This window comes from Mesoplodon mirus (assembly GCF_964341445.2).
Source record: "Mesoplodon mirus genome assembly, chromosome: X".
Taxonomy (NCBI): domain Eukaryota; kingdom Metazoa; phylum Chordata; class Mammalia; order Artiodactyla; family Ziphiidae; genus Mesoplodon; species Mesoplodon mirus.
This window is the reverse complement of record NC_138981.1, coordinates 59,256,738-59,272,355: the sequence shown is the minus strand read 5'-3', so window position 1 is coordinate 59,272,355 and position 15,618 is coordinate 59,256,738. Positions and strand designations below refer to the sequence as shown.

General features: G+C 44.6%; 1 protein-coding gene across 2 annotated transcripts in view; it reads right to left on the bottom strand.

Annotated features, from left to right (window-relative positions):
• Positions 1 to 3,141: 3,141 nt before the first annotated feature.
• KIF4A (kinesin family member 4A) overlaps positions 3,142 to 15,618 on the bottom strand; it is a 129,177-nt gene continuing 116,700 nt past the window's right edge. For both annotated transcript variants that reach the window (XM_082609877.1, XM_082609878.1), the window contains exons 29-31: positions 5,936 to 6,052; positions 4,185 to 4,307; positions 3,142 to 3,909 (exon numbers count right to left, since the gene is read on the bottom strand). In XM_082609877.1, coding sequence (XP_082466003.1) covers positions 3,706 to 3,909; positions 4,185 to 4,307; positions 5,936 to 6,052 — 444 coding nt within the window. In that variant the 3' untranslated portion in view covers positions 3,142 to 3,705. The remainder of the gene's footprint in view (positions 3,910 to 4,184; positions 4,308 to 5,935; positions 6,053 to 15,618) is intronic.

The window sequence follows — 15,618 nt, the reverse complement described above, 5'->3', positions numbered from 1 at the left end:
GGAAATCTTGAGAGGAACAGGTTGCCTGGGTCACGCCCTACCTTCTGAAGGAAACTTTTTCCTGCCCGCACACATCTGGAACATCTAAGCCCTCTCACCCTAGTCCTGTCGCTTCTTGCCTAGTCATCCCCCAACCTCAGCCAGGAACCCAGTCCCCGCCTTTTCCTTCTCAGGGGCCCCACCCTCTGAGGACACTGGTGAAAGTGCAACAAATACAGGGCAAAGGTGTGTATGGGGGCTGTGGTTGTCTTGGGGCAGGGGATCCCTGGACCTTGCGCTTTGAGGTCAAGCTGAGACCAAGCTGGCTTACTGATCCCCAGACTAGGCTGGGTGTGTGATTTTGATTCTATATGAGAAGGTGTGGGATTTGTGTCAGCATTTGTATGTGCATGCGCATTAGTGGCTGTCAGTAAAATGGGTTTCTAGGTGACTTGGAGTATGTAAAGGAGCCCCTGGATACACCCAAAGTGGGTGTGGTCTGAGGAACACGACCCCTTGCCTTGTCATCTGGGCTCCCCTGAAGCTGTGGAGTCTTTAGGGGGTGCACAGTGGCTGAAAGGAGGGTGTGGCTGCTCCTGAAACAGCCCTTCTTACCCTCTGCTTGCCTTGGGAAAGGAGGGTTGGGGTAGGGATGGAAGTTAGGGGGCTGAAGCTGGGGGTGGAGGGAAACCTCTCCCCACCCTGACACCCCTCCCAGGAAAAAGCCAACCCAGAGGGAGGTCCGCTGCCTCTTCCCATGCTGGGACCGAGTGGTAGTAGCCTGCCTCGGGCTCCAGCCATAACTTCTGCCGTCCGGGTCCCACCTCCCTCCAGAAGCTGTCTGTAGGATGGGGTCAGGATCTGAGCAGCCAGAAAACTCCAATCAGGGGAGCTGACCAGGGGTGCTGCTCAATCCCTGGGCCCAATCCCTGCCGGCAGGAGCCGGTCTTGGCCCTGCCACTCCCGCCTGTGGCCCCCAGCCTTCCCGAGCCCTCACACCTTTTCTCAGCAGCAGGTCCGCTCTGCTCTCCGCCCTCTGCTGTGCACTGCACTGTTTCCCAGGTCCTCTCCAAGTTGTCAGCCTCCTCCCTCTTCCAGGCTCAGCCCCACCAGTCAAACAGGTGGCACTGTTGCCACCTACAGGAGGCTGTGCGGGTCCTCTCCCAAGGCCTGCAGCTGCTCTGTGGCCTGTGGTGTCCGTGCCTGGTCGGGTGGGCAGATGGGAGGGGGGGCAGGGGGAGGGCGAGCAGATCTGCTTCTTTACTCGCTGCCGGTCAGGGGGCTTGGGGTGAGGAATTCCTTTGTGCAGCTTTCCCCATCCCTCTGTCCCTCCTCCTGTTCTCTTAGTCACTGCTGGGGCTTTGTCCCGGCTCAGGGAGGCGAGGGCTGAGGGCGCGGGCGGGCGGGAAGCTGGGGGGAGGTGACCACACAACTTTGCAACTTGGCAGTGAGGAGAAGGGGCCCAGCCAGCCCCCTGGAAAGGGGTGTGTATGTGTGCGAGGAAGTCTAGCATCCAGTCTCAAGCTCCCTGGGAGGACAGCCTTAATTCATCAGCCTCCCTTCCCTCTTGGGATCTTGCTTCCGCTTCTGCAAGGTGCATCTAGAAGGGAACTCAGATTTGCACGCCACTTCTTGTTTCACCCAGTTTCTGGACCAGGGGTCTCCGTGGGCCTTATGGGGCCTGGGTGGTACTAGCAGCCCTTCCCTTTCCCCCTCACCCCAGAAAGGAGATGCTCATTCAAGATGTGCTGAGATTTGTATCTTTTTCGCTGCTTTGACCCCAAGGCATCTACCGTCTCTTTCCAAGAATCATTTGAGGAGTGTATAGTGGTATGGTCACTGGCTTTTGGAAGATGAACACATATAAAAGGCACTTTTACCACACCATCAGCAGGGGAGGGATGGCCAGCAGGCCGTAGAGTCAGCTTAGTGCTAAAGCACAGGGCTCTGGGTGGGCCAGGGACTGGGGGCTGGCTTGATTGACCTTCCCTCTCAACCTTTTGGCTGAGACAGTGACTCGATGCCTGGGGGCTAGTGCAGTGTTGGTGGGAAAGAACGTCTTCTCTGGGGATAAGCTCATTTACCCCTCCCCCCAAACGCACTGGATTTGGAACAGTGAGAAGGAAGACCTGCTCTCTTAGGCCAAGAGCCTGCCCCCTCCTTCTCTGCCTTCCCATTGTATCCAGAGGCTCTAGTTGGCAATGGCAAAGGCTCCCTTGCTCCCTCGGCATTAAAATGCAAAGAGAAGCAGGGCTGCTTGCTGGCAGGAGGCCAGAAAGGGCTGCAGGGTCACCTAGTTCCAAAGGCTTCGCTCTAGGCAGGTTGTCCTTCAGTTTCCTTTGCTTGGACTCTGTTGGATTCTGGAGGAGTCTTGGCTTTCATGTGCCAAATTCTGGGGTGTACTTTGGGAGCTTTGTTCGGGGCAGGGGGCTGGTATTCAGAATGCATGCATATGACGCTCAGGGCCTGTGAACTCCTGAGAAGCCTGCAGGGCCAGGGCTGGCTCCCTTTTCGCCTTAAGCAGAGATGAAGAACCCAGATGCAGAGTGAGGAGTAAGCCACGCTCATCCTCTTCCCTTTCAAAGGAGGAAGCAGGGTGTAAGTGCAGTGCTGTCCGGGGGCTGGGCAGCAGTACGATCCCATGCCCAGGCGACTCCAAATCAGGCCGCAGGCTGCCGATCTAGAGTCAGCTAAGAACTTTTGGTGTCAGACCTGGGTTCAAGTCCTAGCTCGATTACTCGTTAACTTTGTGACTTTAGTGAAGTGACTTAACGTCTTTGTATCTCAGTTTTCTCATCTGCAAAATGAGACCTATTCACCTTGAACTTTTTTGTGAGGAGCAAATAAAATTGCGGCAAGCACATGGAGATGCTTGGTAAATATGGTTCCTTCCTCCTAGATCTGGAGGTCAGGCAGCCTCTACAGTGAAGGTCAGGCCACTGGCCTTACTAGCATTATTCTAACCTCCTGAGATAACAGAGCAACATGAAGACACATGACTTGCTGCTCCATACTCCCCTCAGGGGATGAGGGCTGCTACAAGGCAGTGGGGGGCTTGGGCCCTTGCACTGACTTTCCTTAATAGCGTTCCCAGGGGCACAGGAACACAGGTTGAAACTGTGTTTCTCCCTCTAGCACAGAAGACTCTTTCCAAACAGCAGATGGACTAAGATTTATTTATTTACTTAACATTAACATTTAAAAAGATTTCAATTACCTCAGCAACTTGAAAGACAATGAGTGTACTATTAAAACACTTGAAATCCAGAGACAAGAAAGATCCCAGCGCCATTCTGGAGGTGGCATGAAGATCTGTGCCAGGCCTCCGACCTAGGCTAGGCTCTGCCATGAAACTGAGACAACCTAAAGATAAGACAGCCTTGGCCTCCTTCCCACTGGGAGACAGCCCTAACTGCTCATGAGTAAGAGAGAGCTAGATTGTACTGAGGACTGGTTCCTCATGAGTCATCAGGAAGGTCAGTTGGTTCTCTCTTCAGCAGGTAGCTTAGCACCCTTCTGGAGAGGAGAGTAGTCGTCAGGGGCTGGGGGGCTGGACACGAAGTTGCCAACATCCAACAAAGGTTCCCTCTTTTTCAGTAACGTGCTGTTCCTTTTTTCAACAGCAAGAAACCTGAAATCAAGAGGAATCGTGAAAAAAAACCCCTTTTGGCTGCAACCTGAAGGCATCTCCCAAGCCAGACCAGGGTGGATATGATGAGTCCAACTTCAGTGGGCCTCTTCTTCAATGGGGGAGCAGCCAGAGAAGAAGCTGATATTGTTGGCCAGAGCTCGTTTCTTTTTCTTCCCTGGAGCTTTATTTTCTTGGGATTCTGGTGCTACATGTTTTGACTCTGGGAGGCCAAGGAAGGAGGCACCTGGAGCCGTGTTGTTTAATAGCACCTGCTCCACATCACACATGTCTTTCAGGATCTAGGAAGGACAGAGACAGCTATATGACTAGATCTGGGGTAGGGACAGAGGCTGATGCAGCCTAGCCACTACAGATGTTTAGCACACTCCCAGTGGTATGAGGTGACCCCCCAAATAGCTCTGTTGAAAAAACCAGACTCTAGCAGATGCCCGGTTCCCAGTTCCCAGCAAGCTGACTGTACTTTTACCTCCTTTTCTCCCACAGCTCTCTGTCAGCGCTAATGCAGAGACGGACGCTGATACATTTGGAAACACCTGGCTTTTAGGCCACCTACCTTGCTGTTGGGAGTGGCACAGACAGGGTTAAAGAAGCTCAATCCTGGGGTCACCTCTGTGGGATCCTCCAGTTTGAAGGAGCCTTCAGAATCCCGAGTCCACTCAACAGTGCCCAAGCTATCCTGAGAATCAAGCAGACAAGGATATTAGAAATTCACCTACTAGGGTTACACAATCAGTCTGCTCCTCTTCAGCCAGTGAGGTACCAGCTCTGAGGGCCTCATCAGTCAGTGTAAGCAGGTCTTAGGGTGACCCTGCTTGGGGAGATCACAGTGCTGAAAGGTAGCCTCTGAAGGCAAAGGACTGGGTAGGAGAGTGGCACAGGAGACATCATGAGGCAAGGTTTAAAACAAGGCTGAGCCCTGGTCATTTCTTTGATTAATCCTCTCCCCTCCCCAGTCTACAATATACTTTTTAGCATTTCTACAGAATGTTGCCTGTATTGGTCTTCCTTTCAGAGAGGAAGCTGAGGCCAAGAGAGAGAAGTTGCTTAGGTAACAAGGCGACTCTGTGGTAGAGCTTGGATTAGAATTATAGCCTGTTGTCATGGAAACTGAACTGGATTAAGAGTCAGGAAGCCTGAGGTCTAATCTTAGCCGCCATGAGCAGCTGTATAATATCACACTGAGTCACTTAAGCTTATCTCTGGGCCTTAGTTTCCTTCTCTGTAAAATGGCAGTATTGGACTAGATCAGTGGTTTTCCAACTGAAATTCTAAGAGGAAACTCGATATATAAACAACTAAAGAGGAAGTTGCTTTGGTTGGCACCGGGTCAAACTGAGCTGAACCACAAGCACAGGCTGTGCCTGGAAGCACTTCCATGGAGCCACTATAAGACTCTAGAACCCAAACTGAGAAAAGCATGGGCACAGAGAATCCTGAAGGTCCTTCTGCAATGCTACTTCGACAGTTCTTAGCCTGACCTCTAGCTTGCCACTTTAGTCCTCTAATGATTACCTACCTCAGAAGTTTTTTTAATGGAAGACCCAGGGCAAAACTGCGCCCATATAGATGGTTAAGAAATGCACGGTGAACTAGTCTTGTTAACATTCCTGTGTATCACACAGAGAGCAGTAGGAATGAGCTTTTGCCGTGGGCACAGGTAGGCATAAGGCAAGTTCGGGCATCTGACCTGCTTGGTGCTGCACTTCTCAGTACACATTTTGTTTCCCTGAGTTTGCTATCCCTGGGAGCAATATAAGAACGGCTACAGTTAACTTGGCTCAGAACAGTGAATATCAGAAAGACCAGGTTCCTGTGGGTCTTTTCCTAGAGCCACGGAATAGCTGGTTCCCATGGAGAAGGTCTAAGTAACTAATGTCTCAAGATGTCAGAAGGATTAACTTCCTTCCTGGAAGCTGCTACCTCAGCACGTGGCCCTTACAATTCCAGCTAAGCCTCTGGACTAGTTTGATCCTGCATGGCTGTATGCCTGTAAATGCTTGCTCTGCTGTTCCTTGCTTGTGCCTTAGACACTGTACAGAACTTTTACAGCCAAGGCTAGGGGTGGGGAATTGCATATCTGGGAATCTCCTGGGAGAGGCTGTGGCTTCTGAAGGGGCTGTGTGGACAGGCTAGCAGCAAGGAAGAAGGACTGAGAAGCAAAATGTCTTTTTCTGGTTGCAGAGGGAAGAAGGGTAGGAAGGGCTGTGCAGGAGACTCTGGCTTTCAGGAAGGAAGGTAGAAGAAAAGGGCAGAAACTGCTGGGAGATCTGAAAGGATGGTGAGGGACGGCAGCACCGATCCTACCTTGCGTTGCTGACGGTTCCTACACTTTGTGAGGTCACAGCTGCAGTCCGCGCCACAGTCCAACTTCTGTCTCCGGCACCCACACTGCTTGTTCCCACACCAGCCCTTGCAGGAACACTGCAAAGCAGGTTTGTAGAAAGACACATTACTGAGTCAGAAGACTAGGTTTGAAGTACCTTCCCTTCATTCTCAGGCCATTCTAGAAAAACTGGAAAGTACCATCAACTTTACTAAGCTTCTATCTCCTCAGTCCTCTCTTTAGTGAAACAATGATCACTAAGAACCCCCATAGGTTTTCTAAGAACAAGTCATGCCACACTTTTGGGATAGTGTACTTGAAAGATGGATTGGATGGATACCATAATAATGAAGGGTAACTGACAAAGATCCTCATGGTGATTTTATGGCCAAAGTGAAGAACTATGAGGTGAATGGTAGTAGAATTAGGCATATTTAAGGACTGAGTATAGTTGCTCAGTATCTTTAGATCTACCAAGCTGTACTTTCATCCAACTCACATTTCTACAGTTTGTTTAGTGTCAGCCTGGGCTTTGTCCTCAGCAGTTTAATCATTCAACATTTTAATAAATCACTGATGATATGAAATAAAATCATTTACATTTGTATAGCACTTTACAGTTTTCTGAGTACTTTCATATATAGAAATGAAAAATCTCATTTGAATCTCATAGCCAGTCTACAAGGTAGGCATATTTATCAGCTGTAACAATGACACAAGGCTGGAAGGATGATGAATATGTAAGATAATAGAATCACAATTCAAAAATATTTTGACTGGCTGGAATTATGGGCTGGAATTAGACAGAAAAGTTATAACAGGGATAAATGTAAGTCTGGCATTAAGTTCCCCCCAAATCAGCCATATAAATATAATGTTGCGGGGGGGAGATCTGGCTTAAAAGTAGTTTGGTGCAGGGAATTCCCTGGCGGTCCAGTGGTTAGGACCCGAAGCTTTCACTGCCGATGGTCCAAGGGCCCAGGTTCAATCCCTGGTCGGGGAACTAAGATCCCACAAGCAAGAATGAAGCCCGCCTTTCCACAGAGCTGGAACTCCTGGCTTACGGTCTCTTCCCTCCGCCGTCACTGAACTGCCCCGGAGCCCAAGCGGAGGGTGGCCTCACTGAGGCTGCCGGCTCTACAGGGGCCCCAGCAGCCGAAGCCACGACAGTCCTGGGGACCGAGGGCTGGATCACTCATCCTGGGGTAAGCTAGCTGCCATGTCATGAGGACAATCAAGCAGCCCTAAGGAGAGATCCATGTGGCAAGGAACTGAGGCCTCCTACCTATAGCCACATGACCGTGTGGATGACAGGCTCTTGGTGCTCCAGCCAGGCATCAGGGCTGTGCCTCTGAGGTGGGAGAGGCAAGTTCAGAACACTGGTCCACAAGAGACCTCGCAGCTCCACGTAATACCAAATGGCAAAAATCTCCCAGAGATCTCCAACTCAACACCAGCACCCAGCTTCACTCAACGACCAGCAAGCTACAGTGCTGGACACCCTATGCCAAGCAACTAGAAAGACAGGAACACAACTCCACCCATTAGCAGAGAGGCTGCCTAAAATCATAAAAAGGCCACAGACATCCCAAAACACACCACCAGATGTGGACCTGCCCACCAGAAAGACAAGATTCAGCCTCATCCACCAGAAAACAAGCACTAGTCGCCTCCACCAGGAAGCCTACACAACCCACTGAACCAACCTTAGCCACTGGGGACAGACACCAAAAACAACGGGAACTACGAACCTGCAGCCTGCAAAAAGGAGACCCCAAACACAGTAAGTTAAGCAAAATGAGAAGACAGAGAAACACACAGCAGATGAAGGAGCAAGGCAAAAACCCACCAGACCTAACAAATGAAGACGAATTAGGCAGTCTACCTGAAAAAGAATTCAGAAAAATGATAGTAAAGATGATCCAAAATCTTGGAAATAGAATGGAGAAAATACAAGAAACATTTAACAAGGACCTAGAAGAACTAAAGAGCAAACAAACAATGATGACCAACACAATAAATGAAATTAAAAATTCTCTAGAAGGATCAATAGCAGAATAACTGAGGCAGAAGAACGGATAGGTGACCTGGAAGATAAAATAGTGGAAATAACTACTGCAGAGCAGAATAAAGAAAAAAGAATGAACAGAACTGAGGACAGTCTCAGAGACCTCTGGGACAACATTAAACGCACCAGCATTAGAATTATAGGGGTCCCAGAAGAAGATAAGAAAAAGAAAAGGACTGAGAAAATATTTCAAGAGATTATAGTTGAAAACTTCCCTAATATGGGAACAGAAATAGTTAATCAAGTCCAGGAAGAACAAAGAGTCCTATACAGGATAAATCCAAAGAGAAACACGCCAGGACACATATTAATCAAACTATCAAAAATTAAATACAGGGCTTCCCTGGTGGTGCAGTGGTTAAGAATCCGCCTGCCAATGCAGGGGACATGGGTTCTAGCCCTGTTCTGGGAAGATCCCACATGCCGCTGAGCAACTAAGCCCGTGTGCCACAACTACTCAGCCTGCGCTCTAGAGCTCGTGAGCCACAACTACTGAGCCCACGTGACACAACTATTGAAGCCTGCATGCCTAGAGCCCATGCTCCACAGCAAAAGAAGCCACCAAAACGAGAGGCCCGTGCACTGCAACGAAGAGTAGCCCCTGCTCGCCACAACTAGAGAAAGACCACTCACAGCAATGAAGACCTAATGCAGCCAAAATAAATAAATAAATTAATTAATTAATAAAAAGTACTTCTTTTTAAAAAAAGAAAAAAAATTAAATACAAAGGAAAAATATTAAAAGCAGCAAGGGAAAACCAACAAATAACATGAAGGGAATCCCCATAAGGTTAACAGCTGATCTTTCAGCAGAAACTCTGCAAGCCAGAAAGGAGTGGCAGGACATATTTAAAGTGATGAAGGAGAAAAACCTACAACCAAGATTACTCTACCCAGCAAGGATCTCATTCAGATTTGATGGAGAAATTAAAACCTTTACAGACAAGCAAAAGCTAAGAGAATTCAGCACCACCCAACTAGCTTTACAACAAATGCTAAAGGAACTTCTCTAGGCAGGAAACACAAGAGAAGGAAATGACCTACAATAACAAACCCAAAACAATTAAGAAGATGGTAATAGGAACATACATATCGATAATTACCTTACATGCAAATGGATTAAATGCTCCAACCAAAAGACATAGACTGGTGGAATGGATACAAAAACAAGACCCATATATATGCTGTCTACAAGAGACCCACTTCAGACCTAGGGACACATACAGACTGAAAGTGAGGGGGTGGAAAAAGATATTCCATGCAAAGGGAAATCAAAAGAAAGCTGGAGTAGCAATTCTCATATCAGACAAAATAGACTTTAAAATAAAGACTATTACAAGAGACAAAGAAGGACACTACATAATGATCAAGGGATCAATCCAAGAAGAAGATATAACAATTGTAAATATTTATGCACCCAACAAAGGAGCACCTCAATACATAAGGCAAATACTAACAGCCATAAAAGGGGAAATCGACAGTAATACCATCATAGTAGGGGACTTTAACACCCCACTTTCACCAATGGACAGATCATCCAAAATGAAAATAAATAAGGAAACACAAGCTTTAAATCATACATTAAAGAAGATGGACTTAATTGATATTTAAAGGACATTCCATCCAAAATCAACAGAATACACATTCTTCTCAAGTGCTCATGAAACATTCTCCAGGATAGATCATATCTTGGGTCACAAATCAAGCCTTGGTAGATTTAAGATAATTGAAATCGTATCAAGTATCTTTTCTGACCACAACACTATGAGACTAGATGTCAGCTACAGGAAAAGATTTGTAAAAAATACAAACACATGGAGGCTAAACAATACACTACTTAATAACCAAGAGATCAGTGAAGAAATCAAAGAGGAAATCAGAAAATACCTAGAAACAAATGACAATGAAAACACGATGACCCAAAACCTATGGGATACAGCAACAGCAGTTCTAAGAGGGAAGTTTATAGCAATACAATCCCACCTTAAGAAACAGGAAACATCTCGAGTAAACAACCTGACCCTGCACCTAAAGCAATTAGAGAAAGAAGAACAAAAAACCCCCAAAGTTAGCAGAAGGAAAGAAATCATAAAGATCAGATCAGAAAGAAATGAAAAAGAAATGAAGGACACGATAGCAAAGATCAATAAAACTAAAAGCTGGTTCTTTGAGAAAATAAACAAAACTGATAAACCATTAGCCAGACTCATCAAGAAAAAAAGGCAGAAGACTCAAATCAATAGAATTAGAAATGAAAAAGGAGAAGTAACAACTGACCCAGCAGAAATAAAAAGGATCATAAGAGATTACTACAAGCAACTATACGCCAATAAAATGGACAACCTGGAAGAAATGGACAAATTCTTAGAAATGCACAACCTTCTGAGACTTAACCAGGAAAAAACAGAGAATATGAACAGACCAATCACAAGCACTGAAATTGAAACTGTGATAAATAATCTTCCAACAAACAAAAGCCCAGGACCAGATGGCTTCACAGGCGAATTGTAGCAAACATTTAGAGAAGAGCTAACACCTATCCTTCTCAAAATCTTCCAAAATATAGCAGAGGGAGGAACACTCCCAAAGTCATTCTACGAGGCAACCATCATCCTGATACCAAAACCAGACAAAGATGTCACAAAGAAAACTACAGGCCAATATCACTGATGAACATAGATGCAAGAATCCTCAACAAAATACTAGCAAACAGAATCCAACAGCACATTAAAAGGATCATACACCATGATCAAGTGGGGTTTATCCTAGGAATGCAAGCATTTTTCAATATATGCAAATCAATCAATGTGATACACCATATTAACAAGTTGAAGGAGAAAAACCATATGATCATCTCAATAGACGCAGAGAAAGCTTTCGACAAAATTCAACACCCATTTATGATAAAAACCCTGCAGAAAGTAGGCATAGAGGGAACTTTCCTCAACATAATAAAGGCCATATATGACAAACCCACAGGCAACATTGGCCTCAATGGTGAAAAACTGAAACCATTTCCACTAAGATCAGGAACAAGACAAGGTTGCCCACTCTCACCACTATTATTCAACATAGTTTTGGAAGTTTTAGTCACAGCAATCAGAGAAGAAACAGAAATAAAAGGAATCCAAATGGGAAAAGAAGAAGTAAAGCTGTCACTGTTTGCAGATGACATGATACTATACATAGAGAATCCTAAAGATGCTACCAGAAAACTACTGGAGCTAATCAATGAATTTGGTAAAGTAGCAGGATACAAAATTAATGCACAGAAATCTCTTGCATTCCTATGCACTAATGATGAAAAATCTGAAAGAGAAATTAAGGAAACACTCCCATTTACCACTGCAACAAAAAGAATAAAATATCTAGGAATAAACCTACCTAAGGAGACAAAAGACCTGTATGCAGAAAACTATAAGACACTGATGAAAGAAATTAAAGATGATACAAATAGATGGAGAGATATACCATGTTCTTGAATTGAAAGAATCAACATTGTGAAAATGACTCTACTACCCAAAGCAATCTACAGATTCAATGCAATCCCTATCAAGCTACCAATGGCATTTTTCAGAGAACTAGAACAAAAAATTTCACAATTTGCATGGAAACACAAAAGACCCCGAATAGCCAAAGCAATCTTGAGAAAGAAAAACAGAGCTGGAGGAATCAGGCTCCCTGACTTCAGACTATACTACAAAGCTACAGTAATCAATACAGTATGGTACTGGCACAAAAACAGAAACATAGATCAATGGAACAGGATAGAAAGCCCAGAGATAAACCGACGCACATATGGTCACCTAATTTTGACAAAGGAGGCAAGAGTATACAGTGGAGAAAAGACAGCCTCTTCAATAACTGGTGCTTGGAAAACTGGACAGCTACATGTAAAAAAATGATATTAGAAAACTCCCTAACACCACGCACAAAAATAAACTCAGAATGGATTAAGGACCTAAATGTAAGGCCAGACACCATCAAACTCTTAGAGGAAAACATAGGCAGAACACTCTGTGACATAAATCACAGCAAGATCCTTTTTGACCCACCTCCTAGAGAAATGGAAATAAAAACAAAAATAAACAAATGGGACCTAATGAAACTTCAAAGCTTTTGCACAGCAAAGGAAACCATAAACAAGACCAAAAGACAACCTTCAGAATGGGAGAAAATATTTGCAAATGACAAAGGATTAATCTCCAAATTTTACAAGCAGCTCATTCAGCTCAATATCAAAAAATACAAACAACCCAGTCCGAAAATGGGCAGAAGACTATATAGACATTTCTCCAAAGAAGATATACAGATTGCCAACAAACACATGAAAGAATGTTCAACATCATCAATCACTAGAGAAATGCAAATCAGAACTACAATGAGATATCATTTCACACCAGTCAGAATGGCCATCATCAAAAAATGTACAAACAATAAATGCTGGAGGGGGTGTGGAGAAAAGGGAACCCTCTTGCACTGTTGGTGGGAATGTAAATTGATACAGCCACTATGGAGAACAGTATGGAGGTTCCTTAAAAAACTAAAAATAGAACTACCATACAACCCAGCAATCCCACTACTGGGCATATACCCTGAGAAAACCATAATTCAAAAAGAGTCATGTACCAAAATGTTCATTGCAGCTCTCTTTACAGTAGCCAGGACATGGAAGCAACCTAAGTGCCCATCGACAGATGAATGGATAAAGAAGATGTGGCACATATATACAATGGAATATTACTCAGCCATAAAAAGAAATGAAATTGAGTTATTTGTAGTGAGGTGGATGGACCTAGAGTCTGTCATACAGAGTGAAGTAAGTCAGAAAGAGAAAAACAAATACCATATGCTAACACATACATATGGAATCTAAAAAAAAAAAAAAGGTCATGAAGAACCTAGGGGCAAGACAGGAATAAAGACGCAGACCTACTAGAGAATGGACTTGAGGATACGGGGAGGAGGAAGGGTAAGCTGGGACGAAGTGAGAGAGTGGCATGGACATATATACACTACCAAACATAAAATACATAGCTAGTGGGAAGCAGCCGCATAGCACAGGGAGATCAGCTCGGTGCTTTGTGACCACCTAGAGGGGTGGGATAGGGAGGGTGGGAGGGAGGGAGACGCAAGAGGGAAGAGATATGGGGACATATGTATACATATAACTGATTCACTTTGTTATAAAGCAGAAACTAACACACCATTGTAAAGCAATTATACTCCAATAAAGATCTTAAAAAAAAATAAAAGATCCCACAAGGTGTGCGGTAAAGCCAAAAAAACAGTAGTTTGTGCAAAAAGGGACTATGGATTTGAGGTGTCAGCAAGCTTCATGAGTCAACAGTGTGAAATGGCTGTCAAAAGCAAGTCAGTCAGGCAGAAATTTGGAGTTCAGAAATCATAGGGAGAGTGTTTCAGTAAACTCTGGGTCAGTCAGAGTCAATTTGAAATGATATATCCTATTTTAGGGCCCCATAATTTTTTTTAGGCATATAAAAAGCATAGACAAGAAAAAAACCCCACTCATGTTCCCAACCCTCCCTTGATGAGTAAAATACAGATAGAACTGAAGCCTCCTGTCTACGCTTTCCTGATCCCATTTGCCTCCCTCCCTCCCAGGGGCAGTCTCTTGAATTAGGTGCTTATTATCCCATGCATGTCTTTTTACCACATATGAGTTCTTATTTAAAATATATGAGGAATTATCTTACACACTTTTAAACTTTATATAAATGGTATTTTATCATCCATCGATGCATGTAGCTCCTGTTCCATTCATTTTCACACTATGAGTATGCCACAATTTACCCATACTCCTCATAGTGCCATATTTCACACTTACAACAAGGCTGCAGTAGTAATAGCTGACATCACCGTGTGCCAGGCAGTGTTAAGTGCTTTCCATATATTAAGCCCATTTTATCAATAAGTATGTTTCCTTGTGCACACATTCAGGAGTCCACTGTGTGTATGTGCTTCATAAAGAGGGAATTAGGGGCTTCCCTGGTGGCGCAGTGGTTGAGAGTCCGCCTGCCGATGCAGGGGACATGGGTTCGTGCCCCGGTCCAGGAATATCCCACATGCCACGGAGCGGCTAGGCCCACGAGCCATGGCCGCTGAGCCTGCGCGTCCGGAGCCTGTGCTCTGCAACGGGAGAGGCCACAGCAGTGAGAGGCCTGCGTACCGCAAAAAAAAAAAAAAAAAAAAAAAAGAGGGAATTAAACAAAAAGGGGGCGGGTGACCAGCATTATAGGAAGTGATGTTGTAAGAGAAATGGTGGAAGAAAGTGAGGATAGTTTGGCTTGGAACAAATACAGGTGACAGAGCTCACAAAATGATGGATTAGAGTCAGAGGAGACCTCAGTGACCATCTAAAGCCTGATTTGATGTATGAAGCCCCACTCAAACATCCCTGGTCTTATTATCCAATGCTCTATTTATCCTGAGATGATAACAGTTTCTATATAACTTCTGACCTCAGGACCAAATTCTGCCATCTGGAATGACATGGAATCAATTTAACCCCACTTTCACAGCATATATGTTCAAACCCTGAGCATCGTTTTCACTCCCTAGTCCCACTCTGTCCAAATCCTCTCAAAGCTAAATATACCTAGCTCCCTCAATGATTCACCACGTGACATGGTTTCCAAGAATTCTCACCACCTTGGCTATATACCAATTTGTCCAAGTTCATCTTTAATTGTGACATCCAGAAATGAGCATAACTTTCTAAATGTGGTGTGACCATTGTGAAGCAGATTGAGACAAACACCTCCCTTGTTATGAACTCCATAGTTCTGCTAATGAGTCCTAAATCACAGTAGCTCTTTTCCCCTTGTCATATCTTTGTGGATTCATATTGCATTTACAGTTAAACTCAAGCCCTTGAGTCTGTTTCATATGGACAACCATCACCACTGTTGTGTAGTTGTGAGGGTAAAAGAAACCATTAAAACATCTTCCCCCTCGCCCCCATTATGAGAATAATATATAGTACTTTTTAAAATCTGAAAATCAAAACCATGATTTTTAATATTTAACAATTCTATATAGTCTTTCATCATGTGGAAATGTCAATTTACTTAACTAGTCACCTAACATTAGATATTAAGATTGTTCTGAAAGAAATTGTTTGCCATTATAAATCATGTTGCAGCAAATATCCTGGTACATAAATACAATCCAAATCTTACCATGATTGACAAGGCCTCTGATTACCCCTCTGACCCGACCTTGTACTGCACTCTCCCACTTCTCAGTATCCTCCAGCCTCACTGGCCTCTTCAGCTGTTCCTTGATAAGCCAAGCTCATTCCTGCCCTGAGGCCTTTGCATTTACTGTTTCCTTTTCCTGAAATGTTCTGATTTTTTTCCTGACTTGCTCCTTCACTTTGTTCAGATCTCAGCTTAAATATCTCCTCTTCAGAGAGGCCTCTCCCAAACACTCGTCCAAAGTACTCTTTTCCTACCCCATCATTCTCTATGATTTGACTATATTTTCTTTTTATCTCTTATCATCTAAATTTATTTTATTTGTTTTTATGGTCACTATAAGTCTCTCTCCACAAGAACGTCTTCAGTTTCATGA